The sequence below is a fragment of the Epinephelus moara genome, chromosome 18, assembly GCF_006386435.1.
Source record: "Epinephelus moara isolate mb chromosome 18, YSFRI_EMoa_1.0, whole genome shotgun sequence".
In the NCBI taxonomy this organism is placed as follows: domain Eukaryota; kingdom Metazoa; phylum Chordata; class Actinopteri; order Perciformes; family Serranidae; genus Epinephelus; species Epinephelus moara.
In genome coordinates, this window is record NC_065523.1 from 9,446,054 (window position 1) to 9,468,092 (window position 22,039).

The window sequence follows — 22,039 nt, forward strand, 5'->3', positions numbered from 1 at the left end:
CACACCATTATTAAACACTGGGCTTTCAGTGTTTCTCACAAACAGAATTACAAAGTACAATATTAATAGTCAACACAGAGGAGAGAATGAACCAGCTGGCCTGTAAACTAGATATATTTTTCTAATGTTGTGTTGTCTAGGCCAATAATAGTCAACTAGTCAACTCAGGTGTTTTGTACTTTGGTAATGGCTTTGCATCTTAACTCTATAAGCAGATATCTGCATATGTATGCAGGTTTGGTAGGCGACTGGACAAGATTTTGGTATTTCAAGTGTCCTGGATTTCGTTTGTAGTCCGAGTAGAATTGAACAAGTCATGTTTGAATGGCAGATAAATAGTTTGTGTGGAGGCAGAGTGCAATCTTGAAACCCACCAGCTATTGTCTGACAATTAGTTACCTTTTTATCAGCTTAAAAAAATTAGCTGCATTCATATGTAGATATCTGCTTATAGACATTAGCCAAAATGACCAATACACACAAGAGGAAATCTCAGCCCGGATATCTGCTAGCTACACCAGATCAGCCCAAAAATATGGCCCTCATTCCCAGGGGTTTTATCGTCATCAGACATTAGCTGATGTGTTCAGAGATTGTTTGCCTCTAATCTTAATGAGGATGGTGTTTATGCATTCTGATTTATCCCTATTTTCCATTTTAGTTTCAGTAAGGTAGTGATCTGTTGGTTTAAAAAATATATAGAATTTTTTTTTTTCAGTGAGGAGATTTGGGGATTTTCTTAATGCATTTTGCACTTGAGCCTGTAAGGAAAAAAATGCAAGAAAAAAAATATATTTGAAGTTTAAAAAACAAGATTTTTTTGGACAATGTACATGCCTAAGAAGGGATAAATAAGAACTCTAAGATCAGATTCAAAGTACTGGCAACTCAAATAGGCCTAGTGAAGCAGAACATGTTTCAAGTTAGACAAATAATATATGAGCTAAGAACCTAAAGAATGTACATGTGGAAAATTCCGATGTGTGGCACGGTTCTATGGCTTTGGATGGAAAATGCAATATTCAATTTCGTTCTGTCAATAAGTAAAAAACTGTTGTTTACCTTCAGTACAACTGAGTTCAATTTGCTGATTAATGGACATATACAGTACCAGTACTTTAGAGAACAAATTTGACGAATATTATCCGTGTTTATGTTCTTTGCAGGCAAAATGTATATTTAATTTATTTAATAAACTGATGCTTGAATTTCTGTTACCAAAAGTGAGGAAATAAAAGAGAAATATTGTTATTTTTATGAATGAATGATCAACACTTTTGAGCCACCACAGAATGCAATGAAACCATTTTTATAATGGCTTACTATTTAAACCAAAGAAATATCAAAGTGTTTTGACAGTGAATCAGAAATGACACTGTGGCATATTGTATTACCTCTCTATTGTCTTTACTATGTAACCTAAGTAAACTAAAAAGCTTCATGGCTGTTTTGTCCTGCCCATTGAGAGTGAATTCAAACAGTGAGATTATTTCTGTTTCTGAGCAGCTCTGACTTAAAAATGTACGCAGAGGTGAAATGGCACCATGTGCCTGCTCACTAAACATGATGGTCTCTTCGCACAACAGTCCAACATTTATGGGAGACTTGCCTGTTTTCCACCAACAGTCAAATGACAAACAAGCACAACTCCTAAAGTGTTGGACTGTTCCTTTAAAGAAGCTGCCTCAGTGTTGAGACCTCATGTCTAGTGTGTACTCTGTGACTCCTCAACAGTTCCCCTGACTCATCTTCCCAGTCAGCAGTCAGAGAGGTCGAGGCTGATGCAGACCTGCTGTCTCCGGGCTCAGAGCAGGACTGTGTGTTGCCTTTGAGGGACTCCAGTTGCCCAGAGAAGCCTGGACAGCCTTACGATGAGCCAGCCTGTGTGTGATGGAGAACCCGGCATTTCCCTCCAGCTGAGACAAAACCACGAGCACCTGTCTGTGAGAGAAATAAAGCTTCGCTCACATCCACGTTCAACTGACAAACACTCAGAAGTTCAATATGAGCATAAAAAAAATCTAATCTGACTGAGAACAACTTTTAGGTACTTTATTTGAGTATTTCCATTTTATGCAACTATCTGATTCTACTGCACATTCTACTGTACATGTCAGAGGGAAATGTAGTGTTTTACTGCAGTTTAATAGTTATTTTGCAGCTTCAGATTATTAATATGATATATAAAATTATATATTATATAATAATAATAATATAATCAACCAATAAATTATATTAATATAGGTTAAGGTCATACCGAGCAGTATATAAAATGAGCTTTTACCAGCTGCATCATTTAAGTGATGAACCCAATAATGTATAAATAATTATAATCCAAAAAATAAACATTTTTCTGAAATGGGCCATTCTGCATAATGAGTACTTTCACTTTTGGTATTTCATGTGTATTTTGGTGCTTATACTTTTGTACTTTACTAATGTTACTTAAGTAGTACTATGTTTGCAGGAATTTTACTTTTTTTTACTTGTAACAATGTATACTCTGTGGCATTTCTTTTACTAAAGTATAAGATTGAATTACTTCTTCCATCGCTGCAGTCTGGGAACTTCTACAGAGCATTTTGCATTAAATGGAAAATATGTTTCATGTTATTATGACACCTTTCATTTCATTCTTATTTCGATTTCTACTCTTCAGAGAACTGTGGCTAATGAAAGACATGCAAACACACACTGCTGATGGATTACTGTGTCACATGAACACAGTGTTTCTACACATAGTCTTTACGTCATGATTGTCGCATGATTGTCGCAAGTAAAATGTAGCTTCTCAGAGTTGTAAAACCCAGCCTCTGTCTGTTTTTGGCATCTTAAATCCCTTAATTTGTGGATTTGTTATTCAAACTCTACATCATGGATCATATTTCATGTCTCATCTCAGATCTCTCATCTCATCAAAAAGAACTGGAGAAATTTTCTGTGTGGTGAAATCTGCTCCCAAGGAATGTGAATAATCCAGTGATTTAACCCCTAACATCTTCTTTCATCAATCTGCTTTTTTGTTCAAATGGATGTTTGGCTGAGGAAGAAATTTTGCATCAGTAAGTTCTTTTGGAAACCAATTCTGTTCTTGTGCTTCTAGTTCTTTGTGCTGCATCCAAATTATTTCACCACAGTAAATCATATTTGCATAAATAATCATTACTAAATTCTTGCCGACTTGAGGGGCACAACGAATCCTTATTTTCATGAGGGATTCGTTTTTGATTTAACACCCAAAAAAAATATTGATAGTCTCTACCTATTCTTTTGAATGAGTCATTACATTACATTACCCACAGTTTTGGTTTATAATAAAACAAAACAGACAAACATAAGCCCATTTTACACTGCCTTTTCAAGGCGGGACTTCACTCTGTTATGCTGCCTCACTACTCTGTATAAATGGTACAATCGCTGAACGGGGGGACAGAGTTGTCTCACCTTTAAGCCAGCAGTGGAGATAGTAACAGTGCTGAAACAGCGCCTGCATAAAAGGGACAGCTGGCAGGATGGGACCCAGTTAGGACCCACATAAGACCCTTACACTTAAAGCCCATCTGGGCATCCACGGTTGGCCCCCATGTGGATCCTGGGTGATGGGGGCCACATTTGCTGCCCATGATGACCCCATATGGGCCCCACGTGGCATTGCTGGCTGGGGACAGGCGTTGATGTTTTGATGAAGTGTTATGTGTGCAACCCACCGCTGGGAGATTTTTCTTTAAAAAGCAGCTGATAGCAGTTAGCAGCTAACTCAAAGAAGAAGAACAGCGGCCAAAGATGTCCGCAAATACAATGAAAACAATGAGGTCTAGGAGCTCCTTACCCCCCAAGCAGAGAATGAGATCAGCCGCCATATGACAGGGATGGTAAATGATTGATATTGCATGTTATGCCATAGTTATTGTTTATAAAGCACTGCGGTTACATGTCACACTAGAGACAGAGGCTGTTGTGTAACATGTCATGCCTGTTATGTCTCTTTTGCTTCAGCAATGCCGGTGTTGTGTAGATGTCTGTTCCCATTGATATGTGTCTTTGCATTTTTACAGTTGGTTCTGTGTAAAAATGCAAAGGTAGCATAAAGAACGGACTTTGTAGCGGCCCTAAAGCGCATTTTCTGCATAAAAAGGGCTATAAGCTTGTCCTTATATGTGTCTTAAACAACTAATCATTTGTCATCAGTGAACCTGTGCAGAGGAGGAATGCTGTCGATGGTTTTGAGGCTGCTGCGTGTCGACACCACGTTGAAGCTGTCGCTACAGTCACACGACACGTGGAGGTGATGTCTTGGGTGTCTGTTTTCCACCATGACGATAAGCCCCGCCCAGCCGTGTGTCAGGTAATAACAGGTCATCCCCTCTCGACCCTGTGGTGAAGGAAGTATTCAGATTCTATACTTTAGTCAAAGTATTAACACTACGCTGTGAAAATACTCCACTATTAGTAAAGGTCCTGCATTCAAAACCGTACTCAAGTGAAAGTACTTTAAGTTCTTACAATAAAAATACTCATTGTGCAGTGAAATGTTCCCGGCCTGTATTTTACTATTATAGATATATACGTATATGATGTGTTAATTAATTAATTATATGATGGATTAATATTACTTCAGCATTAATGTGTTGCATTTTACTGCCTTAGATGTTTACGGTTATTCTAATTTTAACTCCTTTATGTACTGTTTGGTAGTTTAATCAACAGCAATGCATCATATTCTATAAGATCATCGTATGTTTGTAGTGTGGCTGTCCTGTGACACCACTTTTCATGGTGTCAGAAAAACAGCCCTGTATTCAGCTTTGTGGTGATGCATTTTCCAGCTGATCCAAGAGGGTTTTAAGGAGTATATTTAGCTTAAGAAGTGGAAGACTTTAATTCAGGACTGCCTTTTAATTATGGATTTACCACTGACCCAATGAACAATGACAAGGACTGAGTGAATGCAGCATTACCTCATGTCTCTCTCCCTTAGTTTCTGTCAGCTGGATGATGGCGTCGGCAATGGTGGTGTTGGAAGCGGTTACGTGCTCCACCATGACCAGTCTGGAGCTGTAGACTGCCAGCATGTAACCAGGCACCTCTGATCGACTGCAGCTCGCTGTAAAGATGCAACAGTGGCTTATTAACAGATCTAAATTATGTATTGCAAATCCATTTTAGCTTTGGAATTGATTATCAACCTGCTAAAATTTTGGACTAAAGTGAGAGATAAGAGTAAAAATTTCTCTTTTTTAATCCTACTTAAAAACTTCAGAATGAAAATTTATCTGAAGTAATAGGCTATGTATGACCCAGAATGAGGTAGTGACTGTTGACTCAGTATACAAGGAGTGTATTACACCAAAGATAAACACAAAGGCAAACATATGGGTAAATGGCTCTTACAAATATTGATTACTATTAATAAGTTAACTTTGCTAGCTAGGCCATTGAGACGGTTACATTAAAGCAACACAATGGAGGATTGCGCTTTTTACCTCACGGGGTCCCCCCACAGACGAAAAACGGTATTGTCTGTCACAACTGTCGCAAAAATCTTTCTGCGCATGCGTTTGTTGACAAGCCAACGATACCGGTGAACTTCCTGAAGCTGGTCGTGTAATGCGCAATCATCATGTCTTCAGAACAGGTAAAGTAGTGATATAGCATTTTGTACATGATTAGGCCGATTGCTTTATTTATTTATTCATTTTCGAAACTCAAATATGCGTTGCTCTCTGCATGTCTGGGTTAGGGTTAGGGTTACAGCGCGCGCACACACACCCCCACAAACACACACACACACACACACACACAAACTCAACAGAGTGAGGTCAGACAACAGCAGAAAGGCCGCGGTGCAAATGAAGGGAATATAACTTCAAGATTACTCTAGTTGACGACAACTGCACTTGTTACTTTAAGTAAGTGCGATAAAACCTCTGCCAGCCAAGCCAATACTTTATCAATACATGTGATTAGCACGTAGAAAGCCGTATTTCAGTCTGCTCTGTCCGCAGTCTCTCATTCACCGCTATTATGATTTACGATCGCAGTCGACACAAGCACATCGCGCTTGCGGTGCTAACAGCAAAGTTTTAAAGACAAACTAAAATAAAAGCTGTCTGTATGTAGGCTAACACTTTATCTAAAAAATGTACCTGAGGCAGCCGACCTGCAGACAGTGAGTCTCCTAAGTAGAGGGTAACAGCAGTAACAGCGCCAGGTCACCATCGGTCAGGCATCCCTCCTCTTTCAGCTCTCGCAATGGGAGCTGAAAGAGGAGGGGGATGTGACGTATGCCGTAAAGCAGCCAAATTTTATAGTCTTTTTTGTGTCCTGGTTCCTACCCGAACCCCAAAACTGCATAGTGCCAGTGCAAGTGAAACAGACGTTCTCAAGCAATGACGGAGGTGTCATCCAACCTATTGTGAGTTGATGATCACAAGGATCTTGAATATATATATTTTGAGGGCTCCTAAAACTCCACTGTGTTGCTTTAATCTTGATTTGCAAATTGTTGGAGACGAGTTTAGTTCAGGCGCCTTTTGCTCAGCAGTTAGTTTAAGTTCCTCTATTATATCACTTTTTTTTTTTTTCAATTTTATTTTTCCTGCCTTTGCCTCCAAAGCTACTTTTTGTATGATGCGTAATAAACTCTGTTGTCAAGTAATGTGCATATTTTTCTCTTTCAAAAAAGAAATAATTTCATTTTTAAGAAGTTGAAATAGTTTTTGAAAAACAGCCTGATGATGGTGCTCTTACTTGTCCCCTCTGTGCCGATGCTGTGCCAATGGTTGAAAGCGCAGCAGAGCACAGCATATTCTCCTGGCTCCAGCATGACATCACAGCCCACAAACCTTCTCACTGAGCGCCGGCTGTGAGCCAGGAGACGACCCAACGTCGGGGTACCTGAGCTGTCGTAGGAGACCCGAAACAACAACACACACAAATCCAACAGGTGGCTCTCTGCTGTGTCCCATCGCCTGAGGACACAGGAGAAGGAGACAAGATTAGTTTATACATGGATCAGTTTGCAGTCATCTTTATCTAAATCTTTTATTGCCTCATATATTTGCATTGTGGCTGACATAATGGAGGACTGAACACAAGGTTGTTTACTGAGATAGAAAGTACAGAAGGTCAGTCACCATCACATCCTGTTGAGCTCACTATACTCTGTTGTCTCACAAGAACAGCGTGCTCTCAGGATGCAAGCTTACTTGTAGTTCCTAGAGTCTCCAAAAGTAGAATGGGAGCCAGTGTCTTCAGCTATCAAGCTCCTCTCCAGGGAAACCAGCTCCCAGTTCGGGCTCAGGAGGCAGACACTCTCTTCACATTTAAGATTAGGCGTAAGACAGGCATGTCCAGCATGGGGGCAAATTGTGGCCCCGCAGACAAATTTTAAACAGCCTGCAGCTTGTCTTTCAAAGCATACCATATGTTGCCCACCGCACAATATTGGTTAATCAAGCAAGATCATTTTGCATTTTTTTCCTTTCAGCTCAGGATGGCAGGACTATCATACACTTTTAAGACATGCACCATGTGAGCACAATGCAGACAGCACTAGTGTGTCTTCATAAAGAAATGGTAAACAAGCAAAGAAAGAAAGAAAGAAGCGTAAAGTTGTGTTTATCAAATTTTTATGTGTTTTTAAAAAACTTAAATAATGCATATGCTGCAAGAAGCAGCTGGCCTATAGGTATTTTCAAGTGATCTAATCTGGCTCCCATTTAAAAAAAAATTGGACACCACTGGTTTAAGATCATGCCTATAGTTAGGGCTAGCTCAGGTAAGTCCTGAACCATCTCTTGGTTATGCTGCTATAGGCCTATACTGCTTCCTTTGATACACTGAGCTCCTCTCTCTTCCTCCTCTCCATCTGCACACATTCATGTTCCATTAATGCACTTTTCTAATCTGACATCTTCCCTAAAGTTTTTGTGCTTTCCTTTTTTTGGATGGCTGTTATTGTTATTAATGTTGTTGCTGTGCATCTCTCTCTCTCTCTCTCTCTCTCTCTCTCTCTGTCTCTCTCTCAACCCAACCAGTTGCGACAGATGGTGTTGCACCCAGAGCCTGGCTCTGCTTGAGGTTTCTTCCCATTAAAGGGGAGTTTTTCCTCCCCGCTGTCACCTTGCTTGCTCATGAGAGTAGTCAGATGTAGCACTGTCCTACCTGCTACCCTGCTGGAATAAAGCCAATTCCATAGCTGTTCTCTCCAGCACTGTGACAGACACCAACGTCACCGGGACGTCGGCTCCTCGGGGGAAAACACCCGGCGCTCTGACCTCCTGCCAGTCTGAATGTATCTTACAGATATCCACTGAGTCAAAGTACCTGTCAGGGTCAAAATCACACTCAAAGACACGTGTGAACACATTAACATCTTTCCTTATTCAAAAAATGAATAAATGCTTTATTGTTTTCTAAGTAAGCAAAATATGTGACACAGCTTAAACTGGGATTATAAAATGAATACAAAATCAAACAGAATTTAACTCCTGATCTACCTGATGAAATCCCAGAAGTCCATCCAGAACAGGCCGTCCTCAGCTCGCTGGGCGCACAGCTCTCTTTTTACATGCGGAGGCCAGTTTGGCCAGTCGTCCGCCCAGGGTCCAGTCCAGGAGAAGCGACCCCAAGGGTTCCTCAGTTGCAGTAACCTTAAAAAAATACAACAGACTGTTGCATCGCTATCTGAAGGGTGGCTTTAATAAGTTTGTGTTTTTTTCATGATTGGAAAGCAGACTTGACTCCTCACCTATGACCGTCTACATCCCTCACATCGAGGACGGAGTAAGCGTGTCGTGGGCGTAAACCTAGGGACTCATACTCGGAGTCATCTACCTTCATGTTACCACCTCCACAAGATGCCCCCATCAGGAAACTAGCAGCACATAAAAAGGATAATCTGTTTAGGATTAAATTTTTGAACAGATCAAAATGAAAAACTACTACAGTCTTTTCAGAGACTTTTCCTGACACTCACCCTGCTTCTTTGGAGCTCAGCATTTTGGCCCAGATGAGGTCTGTGTCAATGGGTTCTTCCTTGGGGTTGGTGGCACTGACCTGGAGGGCCAGCGACTCACAGGGGGCCCCTGTCAGCGTGGAGAGCCCTTCAATGGCACGACCTGCCTGCAAAGCAAAGTAGGAGCCGTGGAGCTTGGCCAGCGCTTTTTCAATCAGAGCCACCCAAAGCTGCTTCCTCTGGGCCTGGAGAGGGAACATAAGGAGAAAAGGATTAATTATCTCCTGTACTTCATCTTAAAAATGGTGATGAGCAGAGGAAAATCAGCCCTGCATATGAAGAAATAAAAAAGAAACAGAACTCGAAACGGAAATGTGACAGACAACTGGTACAATGTTGTTATGCAGAGAGAAGGATGTGGATCCTGTTAATGATGTATGGGTAGTGTTGAAAGTCAAACAAGTGATGTGTTGTGATTTATTTAGGTAACCTGACATAGTAGGAAAATGTACAGCATGAGGACAGATATGTTGTTAAACTTGCATTAGCGTCACCCAATAATGCAATCACTGAAAAACAAGAAATACTGACTGCAGTAAATTTGGCCCTGAGATAGTTTTTTGTCAATGACGGAAAACTAATAAACTTCTTCTTCTACTACACTTACACTGTGAAAGATGACCTTATGCATAATGAGCACTACTTTACTTTTGCTACTTTAAGTATATTTTGCTCATAAAACGTACTCATACTTTTACTTTAATGACAGTTTCAATTCAGGACTTTTACTTGTAATTAAGTATTTTTATACCGTGGTACTTCTAGGATCTGAGAACATCCTCCAATATGGAAGTTGAGTTAAAAAAAATGGAATGCTAAAACAATTAAAATATAAAAAAGCATATCAGTTGCAGCAAATTTTTTCAAATTACTCACTACTTGGCCAATTCCTTGTACTTTTTCACTTTTAAATTTCACTCTGTACTTTGTTGCAAATCCAAGTCCTTTTTTGTGTGTGTTTTGTGGCTAACATATTTATTTCTGCCTGACACCTAAACATACAGTTGAGTGTTTAGAGTTGAAGATTTTACCTGAGAGAAGAGGAGGTGGCCGTTCTCGTCACACGGCAGCATGTCGTCCACCAGCACTGTGGTCCACGAACCATCTTTGCATAGACGCACCTGATAGGCTCCTTCTACACATATTGAGCGAGTCACCATCACTTTCTCTACCAGCTCGGGACGTTCAGCCAGAACAGCCAAGGCACTCAGGAACCTGTTCTCCAAAACATTCAGACACACGGTATAACTGACCTGGACCCAGCAGTGGTAGAGACAGTATTCTGATCCTTTACTGCAGTAAAAGTACTAATACCATACAGTAAAAACACTCTCTAACAAGTAAAAGTCCTGCATGATCATGTATGATCAGGAAAATGTACTTAATGTATTAAAAAATGTCCCTTGTGTCTGTTATACTTTACTATACTATTACATATCAAATGATCAACATTGTTATGACTCATGCATTAATGTAAAAAAAAGGATTTTACTGTTGTAGTTGGTTGAAGCGGAGCTCATTTTGAACTATTAATTAATGATTATTTTCATTAGTTTAATAATTGATTCGTTCCTAAAAAATAGTGAGAAATCCCAACAGCCCGAACCTCAACATTATTACCGATACATTACAATTATTACAGAGGAAAGCAGCAGATCTTCAGATCAGTGAAACTGAAACCACGAAAGGTTTTTAGATGAAAAATGATTTCAATTATCAAAATAGTTGCCAATTCATTTTCAGTCAATTGACTAATTCAAAAATTCTCCAACTTTTTACACTGTGTACCACCTCAGAAAATATAAGACTCTCCCAGTACCCCCATTATGATGTTAAAATACAGTTGTGTAGGTCTACTCTATTCAGCTACTGACAGTTTGTGCAGGAGGCAGATGTATTCCTAATCAGAACATTAAGTTGCTGTTGACAGTTACAGCCATGCTTTAGGAAGGGGTAGCACTAGAACTGGCACTTTAACTCTTTCGCACAATTATCATTCACCACAAGGATCAGACCCTCATCAGGTGCTGTGGAGACCACTGACACTGCTTCAGTAGCTATAAGCACTTGTGCTCAGTTGATTGTCCTTCACTCCAGTTTCAACAGGGCTGCTGGAAATATTCTCCTCTGATCAGCACTTCTCTTCCTAATAGTTTGCCATTTGGAGCCACTATTGCAGTGTTTTTAAAATATTCATTTTACCTCCACTTACTATCTCGCCATCACAGGATAGCTCATAACTGATTGTGGAGTGTGGACATATGCACTTTGACAGATTTATCGCAATTTTCTTATTTCCAAAATGTTTGTAGAGCATTTCAGGCAATAAAATAGCAACTGACAGTCAATAAATAGTTTTAGTTTCTTGTTTTAATTTGGGCCACATCTGTTTTACCCTTCACCCATGTGCAGTGCGGTATGCATGAATACAGTGGTAAATGTGGGGTTGAGTTGGCTCACCAGCAGTTACCCAGAAGTCCTTGCAGGATGTCAGATGGGCGAAGTGTGCGGAAAACAGACCACTTCACTGCACGGTCTCTGAAGTTGCAGCAGTTGATTTCTTGAGGACGAAGCCACTTTCTGACCCGATGCTGGACACTGTCGTCCACTGGGAAGCCCACAGACTTTGGACCAGGAGGGAAGCTGTCATCCACAAATGTCACGTTGTTCTGGGAAGAGGGAATCAAATTACAGAAATAACTGAACCTCAAATGTGTTGCAGGAAAAAAATGAAACAGACTTTATTCAAATATAAGAAATATGACCAGGAGTTTAGACTCCTGATGTTTAAGTGTCATTACTATCATATTTTTAGACTGATGTTAGTTATCTTGATGATGCTACACAGCATTAAGGTTTTAAGGTGCCTTTTCTATGATTGTATTAGAAATGTAATTCATGATTTTATCATTGTGCTTCCGTTTAATTCTAATTTTGTGGCATATGTTTGTCTTATGTTGTTTGTAACTCGTTGTTGCCGATCTTGTCCAGGGTACTGCTGAAAAAGAGACTTTTAATCTAAGATAGGATGTCCTGGTTAAATAAATATTAAAGAAAAACTAAAAAGAGCAGGAGTCAGGGGTTGAGGATTCTCCTGCTCTAAATATGTGACACAACTTGATACAGTGTGATACTACTACGACAATACTTTTGGAATAACTTCTTGTTATCATAGCAAGTTATGTTTTCTGTCACAGTGACTTGAAAGCCCCATCATCTTGTGTCTCGTTAATTTAAAGAGCACCTCCAGACATGTTCATTGAAAATACATCTACTAAATACATGCACTCCTTTTCTCTTTTTAGAAAAACAACATGAGCTCAGAGAAACTTTCCTCCTTCACCAGATTAATTTGAAAACTATGCACAGTGAAGCTGAAACATCACAGTGAAGAAACAGTTTAAATTAAGGTATACTGCTACTTTAAAGGTTCCACTTGGAAAGCTAATAGTCTAAGCGAGCCTGAGTCATGTTGTGTACAAACCTCTTTGCAGAAGCTGATGATGTTGTCCCACAGCTCCTTGGCCTCTCCTTCATCACTCTGCCGCAGCGCCTCCACCAGCATGCTTTCCTTCCTCTTTGGGGACAGAGCTGGTTTAAGCAGTGCAGCGTGTAGCTGAGGCGTGTGGCAGGCCAGGCAGTGTTTGGCTTTTACCTCGTTAATGAGAGTACAGGCCGGACATGACCACTCCTCTGTCTTGTTAACAGGGACTATGCATGGTGGGAACGATGCAGGTGCATCTGGTGCCGGTGACAGCGGTGACATTTCCTCCTTGAGGATGCTGAGGCGTCTGCTGGGCAGGAGCTCTGGTTGGGCAGAGAGTTGTGAAACAGCTAGCGTTGATGGAGAAGGACTTATGTTATGAGTCTGACTGAGGCAACCTTCTGGAGGTGGCACCTCTCTGCGACTGCAGGGAAGAGGATTATTATGACCTGAAGATGCTATACTGAGCACTGAAGAGTTTGTTTGTGGATATGAAGCTTCCACTGGTAAACACTCTCCTCCAGTTGATATGGAAAGGGACAGCGCTCCTGCTGCAGGCTCTGGTTGGTGTACTCCTGCTTGATCTTCAGGCATGAGCAAGGCGTCAGCAGGGATCTGGGGGAGAGACAGCTTGCGTGGTCCGCCACAAGCAGAGCAGGACATGGAGGTAGGGGTGTTCTGCAGAGTGCACCTCAAACACTCCCAAACCAGGCTGTTTTTTACTGCATCTCCTGGCTGTTTTTTATTTTGCTGCCTGCACGGCTCATTAGACGATGGCCTAAGGGGACCGGAGCAGCTACTGGAGCGCTGAGGGCGTGGCTGGTCCTCAGACGAGCCCCGAGGTCGGTCCAGTGCTCCCGTGTAGCCACACAAAGAGCAGGCTAGGGTGTCTGCGGGGTTGGCCAGAGTGCAGCGTGGACAGGACCAGCAACCGTCCTCCCTGCTGGTCCCCTGCCACATCCATCGGGTGTCGGGTCTTCGCCGAGGGGCTTCACAGATGGAGCAGCGGGGAGCAGCAGCTGCGTTGAGGAAAGTGCAACAGCCACAAGCCCACTGGCTCCTCTGCATGGGCATCGAACCAGAAGAAAAACTGGAGGGAAGACACGAAACTTCAGAATTACACTGTTTATCATATCAAATGCTTTATAATGATATTCTTTCCATGTATGTGTATTGTATTTTTTGTAGTGTACTATCACTGTGTAGAGCTGACATATTGTATAAATCACTGATACAACTCATATCTGATATTTAGTTGACACATCATGGCTGCTGGTGTTGCCATACTGGATTTCTTTTGCACACATTTTTGCCCAACTCTGTTATATCCTCGTCCTAAGGTATCGTACTGTATATCTTCTTATCTTCTATTTATATCTTTTCCCCCTATGTGCTGTTATAACATGAATTTACACTCTGTGATCAATAAAGTTTCATCTTCTCTTACACTGGCTGTAACTGTTTTTCTTCTTAATTAATGAAGTATTGTAGTCTTTCTGTGACTTTGGCATGACAGTGGTCAAACTCACTGATATAATAACCTCTACATGTATCAGCCAATATAATGTGTCATATGTGGAAAATATCACAACAATTTTCAGCTGAAATCTGGTTTCATGTAACTGTAAAATCTCAAAGGGAGAGAAGGAAGAGAGAGCCGGGAAGACGAGGGGAAAGATCCAAATATAAATGGGTGCATTATACCCTGTGGTGTCTCGGAGGAGAAAATTAAAATGCATGAATATGGAAATGATACAAGAAGCTGCTCTACAGAAACAACATAAACTGTTACCCACAGACGGATGGATTCTATAATATTTGTGATTTCTTACCTTCCTTGCGAGTTATTCCAGGCATTTCACCACCTGTGATACACTGAGTTTGGTTCAAAAACGCTGTTGTACATCTAAGATTTATGTTATCATTGTGATCAGGTTGTAAAACAGACCCAGATTATCTGTGCTGTGGCATCCAGGGAAAAATTTAGACTGGAGGAGCCAGTGGGACATCTGTGTGGAGGCTGGCCCACATTTTCTATCTGCGCTTTAAGTAGCTTTGGCATCAAGCCGGAAACTTCCAGCACAGTCCAACCTGGACAGGTTATTGCAGTACAAACTGTCGCTAAGATGCAGGTGTTCCTATGATGCAGAGCTCAGCTATTTCTTCTAAACAGAATGAAGCAACATGAAGAATGAATGAAGCAGAGATACTTTGCTGCTGCACGGGTGGCTTTTAAAAACTCACATAATGCCTTCAGTGCTACCTAAAAATGACTCTTATTTGACAATATTTTCAAGCTAAATTGATATTTTACTCCACTGCAATTTCCCAGAGTACCTCCATTAGTTCCTGTGAAACACACTCAATAAAAGCATCTTATTATAGTCTCAATTTGAAAATAATACTTAACAAATTATTTATTCATTCACAATGTTAATGATGCACTTATATAGAACTTTTTCTTCAGTAGTTTTTAATGGATGCTTTCCAGCAAGTTGCTTTTACATAAGAATTTTTTTTTAACATTTTGTAAAGTGCTTCTTCACCTAATCCTCAACATTTCAAATCTTCTCAAATACAGTAAAAAATATTCTGGGATTTTATTTTATTCTTTTAAATTTGCCAAGCAAAAGTTTTAGTGTTATAAATAAATGTCATAAGTTTATTATTTTTCGTGAGAGTTTTGTCAGATGTGATCATATAATTCTTCCTGCCACCTTACAGACATAATCTAGAGAGCTATTTTTATAGAAACATAATAGAGTAATATGATTGTGCACGTTGTTGACCACTGCTCCCCATGCTAATTTTAACAGAGAATTGTTGAGAAGTTCAGTTCGAAAAAATATCCAGCGCTCTGCAAGTGACACATTCTTACATGAGTTCTCTGATTAATAAATGTATCTGATCAGTAGGTGATTTGAAAGGTTATGAGCAAATGCATCCCCCTTGTTAACCTTTGTCTCCATCCCCTAGTAGCAGAGAGAGTGCAGGGGTCGAGGAGTTGTTTAGTTGAGTGTGGTAGTCTAGTCTGCCTGACTCACTGATCCCTCATCTGACTCCTTATCTGACACTTTGTGCAAGCTGGAATCTCTGACCCTTCACAATGGCTGTGAAATATCAGTAGCTTAACTGGTCTGTGTATTGATAAATCCATGATGCTGTCTGTGGTGCTGAAGTAGCAGACGATTTGTTATTGCCACTTTTTCCCCTGACTCCGGCCCTTATGCAGTTTCACCTTGGATCTATACTGTTCTCTAAACTCATATAGCTACTAGTTGTGGGTGAATACAACAAAGCAGGTCCTACTGACAGAATGGCTTATTAACACAATTTGATCAGGTTCTACTTCATGCTTGGTTTTGAGATATGGCCAGATTTTGCTGATATTGAGCGTGATGATGAATGATGCTGTGACATATATATATGCGTACACTAACAGGGATTTATAAATGCATGGAACTGTACAAAAGTAAGAATAAGTGTAACGCTGTAGCCTAAAAACTGTTGGAAAAGACTGATAAACTGCTATTGGAGGGCTCTGCAGCCCAGCTGGTTTCCATCCTTTTCCCCTGCTGATTGAGGAAAGAGAGCAGCATTTTCTTGAAATCATAATTCAAAAGCTCCTGCTTTGTAAAACATCATCAACATTTTTTCAGACGTCACTGTTAGTCCATTTGCATCGAACTGAATGTAAAGTGGCCTGCAGACCCAAATTCCCTCTGAAGAGCTTCTCCAGACTACCGTCTACAGTTCAGTCATCAGGGATTTCCCTAGTCGCGTTACATTTCCTGTCAGAGAGTAACTTGACTCCTGCTAGGACCAAGCCTGATGGAGATTGGGACAGTGTGGCAGCAGAGGAGACTTACACTGGGCAAAATATACAGTACGCAGCACATTAGACAGAGGCACAGTAATAATTAATGAGTAGAGATTTGAACAAAACTCAGGAAGCCTGAGGTTTACTTCATATCGAACGATTCATGAAAAATTCATGACCACATTCCCAGGCCCGAGACGTCCACACAAGTGTAGAATATAAATTAAACATCCACCAGCTATCACATTTAAGGTGCAATGTGTGGCGCGATAACATTAATAAATCATCATGATCACTCATTTTTACACTGCGAGTTAACAAACAAACAAGACTGTCTCAGAGAAGATCAACAGCCTCTTTTTGCTTGTGTTTATATTTCACATATGAATCACATTTGACAGAGACCAGTGTTGATTTGTTTCACAACTTTAATCAGGAAGACGACTCTGGGTCCTGCGCCGAGAAACATGTTCACTGAGTTATTTGGATAAATTTGTGGTTTAAAACCATTCAGTGGATCTAAAAAGACCTTTTTCACGCATAAGAGTTATTTCTGTCTGTAGTTCCAGGACTGTTGATATGACCTACTCAAGTCTGTTGTATCAGCTGAGTAAAAGTTGTGTTGGTGTACTGCCAACTCTCTTGGTGATTTCCAGGGACAGAATATCAGCCGATGAAGTGGAGCATTCACGGTTTGGTAACCTCAGAATTGCAACTCTGCTTTTTTTCTGATAATGTAGTTACATCAGGCTTAAATTGACTGTGACCTCCAGAGTGCTCTGAGCTTTTTTCCAAGCTGAAGTCTTGAATTCTTGAGCTTGTCACTATTTGGTACACTTTACCTTTATACTGCTTCTACTACCTGTATACCTGCACACTCCACAGTTTTCATATATATTTATTTTAGCCTGTCTATATTGTATTCTTCTTCTTTTTCTTTTATCATTGTAAACCAGTCTACTACAGCAATATATTTTATTTTATTTTTTCCAATGTTTAAACTTCTGCACAGTTACATGTTTTATGTCTTGTTTTCTCATTTTTACTTGATGTTTTTCTTTTGTGCATATTGTAGTAGCTTTGAAAGAGGGAGCCTGACAACAAAGACTTCCATTTGGCAATGATGAATGAGAGTGTCTGCAGTAACGAAAGAGCTGAACCTGAAGGCGAAAGATCTGAGTTTATACATAAAACTTACCTCAAGTGCAGGAAGCTGAGCTCTGATTATGTGCACACACACACACACACACACACACACACACACACACACAAATACTTTTACAGAAACAAAAGATTTTGAAGAAACTTTGGAAACTNAGGAAGCTGAGCTCTGATTATGTACACACACACACACACACACACACACACACACACACACACACAAATACTTTCACAGAAACAAAAGATTTTGAAGAAACTTTGGAAACTAAAATACGACTGTGTTCAGACAAAAGTTTTACCGACAGTTTTAGGTGGCACAATGGAATACAAAGTCACTCGAAAGATGGGACTAAACGTAAATTCGCTGGGGCACTGAAAATAGACACAAAGATGCGTCTGTTTGAGCTGAAATGTTTCAACTTATCCCAGGCCTTTTTAAATGTGCTGAACATATAGAAGGAGAGACTGGAAGAAAATAACAGAGGAAAGCAGAGTTTTCTTTTTGTCTGAAAACACCTTTAGTTGTCTGAAGCAAAAACTTTTTTTGCGGAGTGGGAGTGACACCCCTGAAATAAGAAATGCCTTTATTAACATCAGAGGAATTTTTGAAATGTTTAGGCAATATAATATTAGGTTTATTAAGCTTAGGGGGGAGCGAGAAATGGCACCACATTACAAAACAGTGATCACATATTTAATAAGTGAGGAGATTGTTTAAACAGCCATGAAGCTCAACAGGTGAGTAACTGATTGATCACATCATCACAGCTTCTAGAAGAAGAAGCACTTTCCATCCCTATGGGAATCCCTCAAATATCGTATCCTAAATTTTACTTCATGGCCGCCATGGTTTGCTAAATTGTACGTTTTGTACTCCCCTGAGACTGTTTTCACATAACTAATTGACTGATTGGCCCAAAGACTGGTGGGACGACAGGTTTCCCCTCATTGTTCTTCTCTTACCTGCGCTCTCTGTGCCTGCTGGGTCTGGGAAGCTGCCGAGGGATGGAGGTGCTTTGGCTGCTCCTCAAACATCCCATGATGGGGGAGGGGGGCAGAGCTGCACCTCGAGGGGCAGCATCGCCCTCAGCGTCGTCAATAAGGGAGGAGGTGGAACCTCCCATGATGCTGCTTGCTCAGGAAGAAGGGCCCTTAAAGAGGAGGCAGAGGGAGAGTTGGCATCTACTGGTGAAATAAACTATTCTGATGTCTAATTAATTGTTTCAGTCATTTTTCCAACAAATATCCCAAATGTTCTCTGATTCTTCTCAAATTATAAAGATGTGACGCTTTTCTTTGTCACATATAACATTATACTAAATATCTTTGGGTTTTAGACTGTTGTTCAAATACATTTTTAAACATGATCTGTTGTGCTGTTAGAAATTATTATGAGGATTTTGTTTTTCTATTTTCTGATATTTTATAGACAAAATGACTACTTGAGAAGATAATCAGCAGATTAATATTTAGATAATTATTTCTTTGTGACAATAAGCTGAATTTACATTTCTGTCAAATAACAGCAAAATTACAAAAATTAGGGTTTAAACATTTTTGTTAATATTTGTTTAAGGACTGGGTCAGAGTTTTACCTTAAAGGTCCAGTGTTTAGGATTAAGGGTCATCTATTAGCAGAAATGTAATATAATATTCATAGCTGTGTTTTCATTAGTTTAAAACTAAGAACTGTTGCATTTTTGTGACCTTAGAATGAGCTGTTTATGTCTACATACAGAGTAGTACAATAGCCCAGAAAGGACAAACCAAACACTGGCTCTAGATAGGGCCATTTGCGTTTTTGCGTCGACCACTGTAGTTCTCCACACAAGTTTCATTTGGTTGCAATCTGCAACCTTACCACTAGATGCCACTGAATCCTACACACAAGACCTTTAATGTAAAAATGACACACAGTTAGAGGTCCCACAGTTTTCTGTTTTCCCAACACATTCTCATTTCCAATTTGACAAATACTGATGCTTGGTAAGTGGCACTACACATCAAAATATAAAGTGCTAGATACCTCTCCTGCATCAGTTTTGGATGCCAAAGGATGGCGTGTCAATTTACCCTCCTTACATGCACTGTTTCCTTAAAAAAAAATTTAAAAAATTAAAACATTCATAACAAAACAAAAAAAAACAAGTATTTTTAGGTTTACTTCCTTAGGTTTAGGCGACAACGGTACATGATTAGGTTTAGAAAAAAACGTATCATGGTTTTGCTTTAAATAGTACATATTTTTCTAAGTTCATGTAACGTCACGTGACATATGTCTCTGGTGTAGCATGCTACACATACAATTGTTATCAAAAGAAAAAAGAAAAAAAGTGAGTGCTGCACTGGGTCAAAACCGTCAAAAAAAACGCTCAGGTGCTCTTCAAAGACAGGGAATGAAATAGATGCAGTAAAGCTGAGCTGAGCTTGGAATGCATTTTTGAACACTTTTTGAAACTTTCAGTTTACAATCAGGACAGTCCTTCTGTTTTTATTGCATCTGTTATCAAAATAACTTGATTTTCTTTTGGTTTCACATGGGACACAAACAGCAGGCTGCTGGGTAAAAGTCCAGAGATGGATTTTTTTTCCCCCATGTAAAATAATCAAGTGTATCTTCTCCATGTTGTGGTCTGTGGTGGCTTAAAAGAAACTTTGTTATGCTGATCAACTTTCCTGTTCAACTTCTGGCTCCTTGACTTCTTGGCAATCTGCAATTTTATTACATCAGGGCAAATATAATATGCTGAGAAAGATCTTGTGATACAAACAAATGCTGCAGAACAGCTACAAAATGGACCCTGTGGTGAGATTGTTCTGCCACGTGCTGTTCACAAGGTCAAAATTAAACATCTTGAATCATGTATGTCCTGCTCATAGTTCTCATTAGTTTGAACAATATAAAGCTATCAATCTATCACTTCCATCATACATATAAGTGATAAATGTTATCTGTCATAACTCTACATTCACAACATAATAATATCATACTAATTTGATATGATGCTTAAAATCAATAAATGAAGGATTTTCAAACTGATAAAAACATTTTTTTATCAAAACATTTCAAACTGCAGACCTGAAACTTACGTTTTATATTGATTGGTTTAAAAATGCATGATATTTACACATGAGTATCGGCAGGGACAAATTAGCATCAGTGCTCTGCAAAGAAACACATATTTAAAGCTACACTAGTGAGTGACATTGCTCAGACTGTTTTTTGACTCATACAGATGTTATGCATTGATTCAGCTCCCTCCCTGCTCACTCCATAGTTTTGTCCTTGAACAAGGACTTAAAATCTGTCTGATAACCTCAGGAGCTCCAGCTCCAGCTCCAGATGCATGTGATACAGACACACAGATAAGAAGACATATGATCTCTATCAAAAATCCACTTTTTGTGTCATTATAAAAATCCCACCTCAAAGCATTTGGTCTCCCTCTTTGTCTGGTTTGTCTTTTATCTATGTCTGAATGAAAAAATGACAATCAATACATTCAAGATTTAAATTTCAAGAATTAAAACTGATTAAATACTCTTTGCGTGGTTTCAAGAATGCATGCATGTACCAAGTGAATTCCTCTGTACCTCAATGCAGATGCATCCCTGCTGATAGTGAAGTTCACATAGACTTTAGGTAACCTGGTGCACCTGCAGTACAGCTGGTGGCTGAATGAGAAACTGCAGAGCAGCATGAGGACACTGAAAGAAACATCAGCACCGTGGACAGTTGGACTTACCTGGCTGCAGTCAGGACACGCTGTGCAACAAGGGGATGAATAATCCTGCCAGCTGTCTGAGATCTCCATGCATCCTCTTTAATTTAAGCCCCGATGTGCACAGTCACCACTGCTCTCCTCTCACCATCACTGTCAAGTTACAGGGAATTATATACACTTCCTGTCACAACATTCAAAATAAATCTGCTATTAATCATGGGGTGCAATGTTTTTGTGCACTACCAGCTTCCATACAAAAAAAATTAAAAGGAAATAAACTTTTTGATGGCTAAAAAAGTACAATCGATTACAACACTGGAACAATTATTCAGTAATTCTTATAGTTCTTCTCTCTTATTCTGATTAGTCAATTATTCTTCAACTTTTTTTTGATAATTCACTAATTGTTGGTCACTTCAAGTAAAACCATTAAAACATTTTCTAGTGTCAGCTTCTCAAGTGTGAAAAATATGCAGTTTTTCTTAGTCATGTAGGGCAGTGAATTAAATAGCTTTTGAGTTCTGGACTGCTGGTGAGATACAACAAGCAAACTAAAGACATCACCATGGGCTCTGAGAAACTGTGAATGTCATTTTTTCCACATTTCACAGAACAAACAAGTAATTGAGAAAATAATCTGCAGCATTATTAAAAATGAAATGAATCTTTTGTTGCAGCTCCAAAGCAGTTCATATAAACTTGAAGAACTAGCAGTGTATTTCAGAGTGGTTCCATGCAGTTTTTATTAAGCCATAAATAAATAATCTCACAAGTCTGTTCTAGACCCCCTCTCTGTAAAAACAAATGTTTAAAATGAAATTAAGTCAACT

At 39.7% G+C, this 22,039-nt stretch overlaps 1 protein-coding gene across 1 annotated transcript; it reads right to left on the reverse strand.

Moving 5' to 3' along the window:
* Nucleotides 1–1,723: 1,723 nt before the first annotated feature.
* On the reverse strand, nucleotides 1,724–21,331 carry LOC126406039 (calpain-15-like). The gene is made up of 13 exons (XM_050070160.1): nucleotides 21,231–21,331; nucleotides 18,448–18,635; nucleotides 12,504–13,593; nucleotides 11,480–11,688; nucleotides 10,051–10,234; nucleotides 8,981–9,204; nucleotides 8,753–8,878; nucleotides 8,502–8,654; nucleotides 8,167–8,328; nucleotides 6,751–6,971; nucleotides 4,959–5,104; nucleotides 4,194–4,372; nucleotides 1,724–1,941 (listed from the first exon to the last, which is right to left on the reverse strand). The coding sequence occupies exons 2-13, from the start codon at nucleotides 18,606–18,608 to the stop codon at nucleotides 1,764–1,766; spliced, it is 3,033 nt and encodes a 1,010-aa protein (XP_049926117.1). The 5' UTR covers nucleotides 18,609–18,635; nucleotides 21,231–21,331; the 3' UTR covers nucleotides 1,724–1,763.
* Between the last annotated feature and the right edge of the window lie 708 nt (nucleotides 21,332–22,039).

What these genes read in the sequence shown, in the direction of transcription:
- LOC126406039 (XM_050070160.1), bottom strand. Translation starts at nt 18,608, where the DNA reads ATGGGAGGTTCCACCTCCTCCCTTATTGACGACGCTGAGGGCGATGCT. An exon ending in AGGGATGTAGACGGTCATAG is followed by an intron (nt 8,655 to 8,752) that starts GTGAGGAGTCAA and finishes TATTTTTTTAAG; the next exon opens with GTTACTGCAACTGAGGAACC. An exon ending in CATCGGCACAGAGGGGACAA is followed by an intron (nt 5,105 to 6,750) that starts GTAAGAGCACCA and finishes GCATCTTTACAG; the next exon opens with CGAGCTGCAGTCGATCAGAG.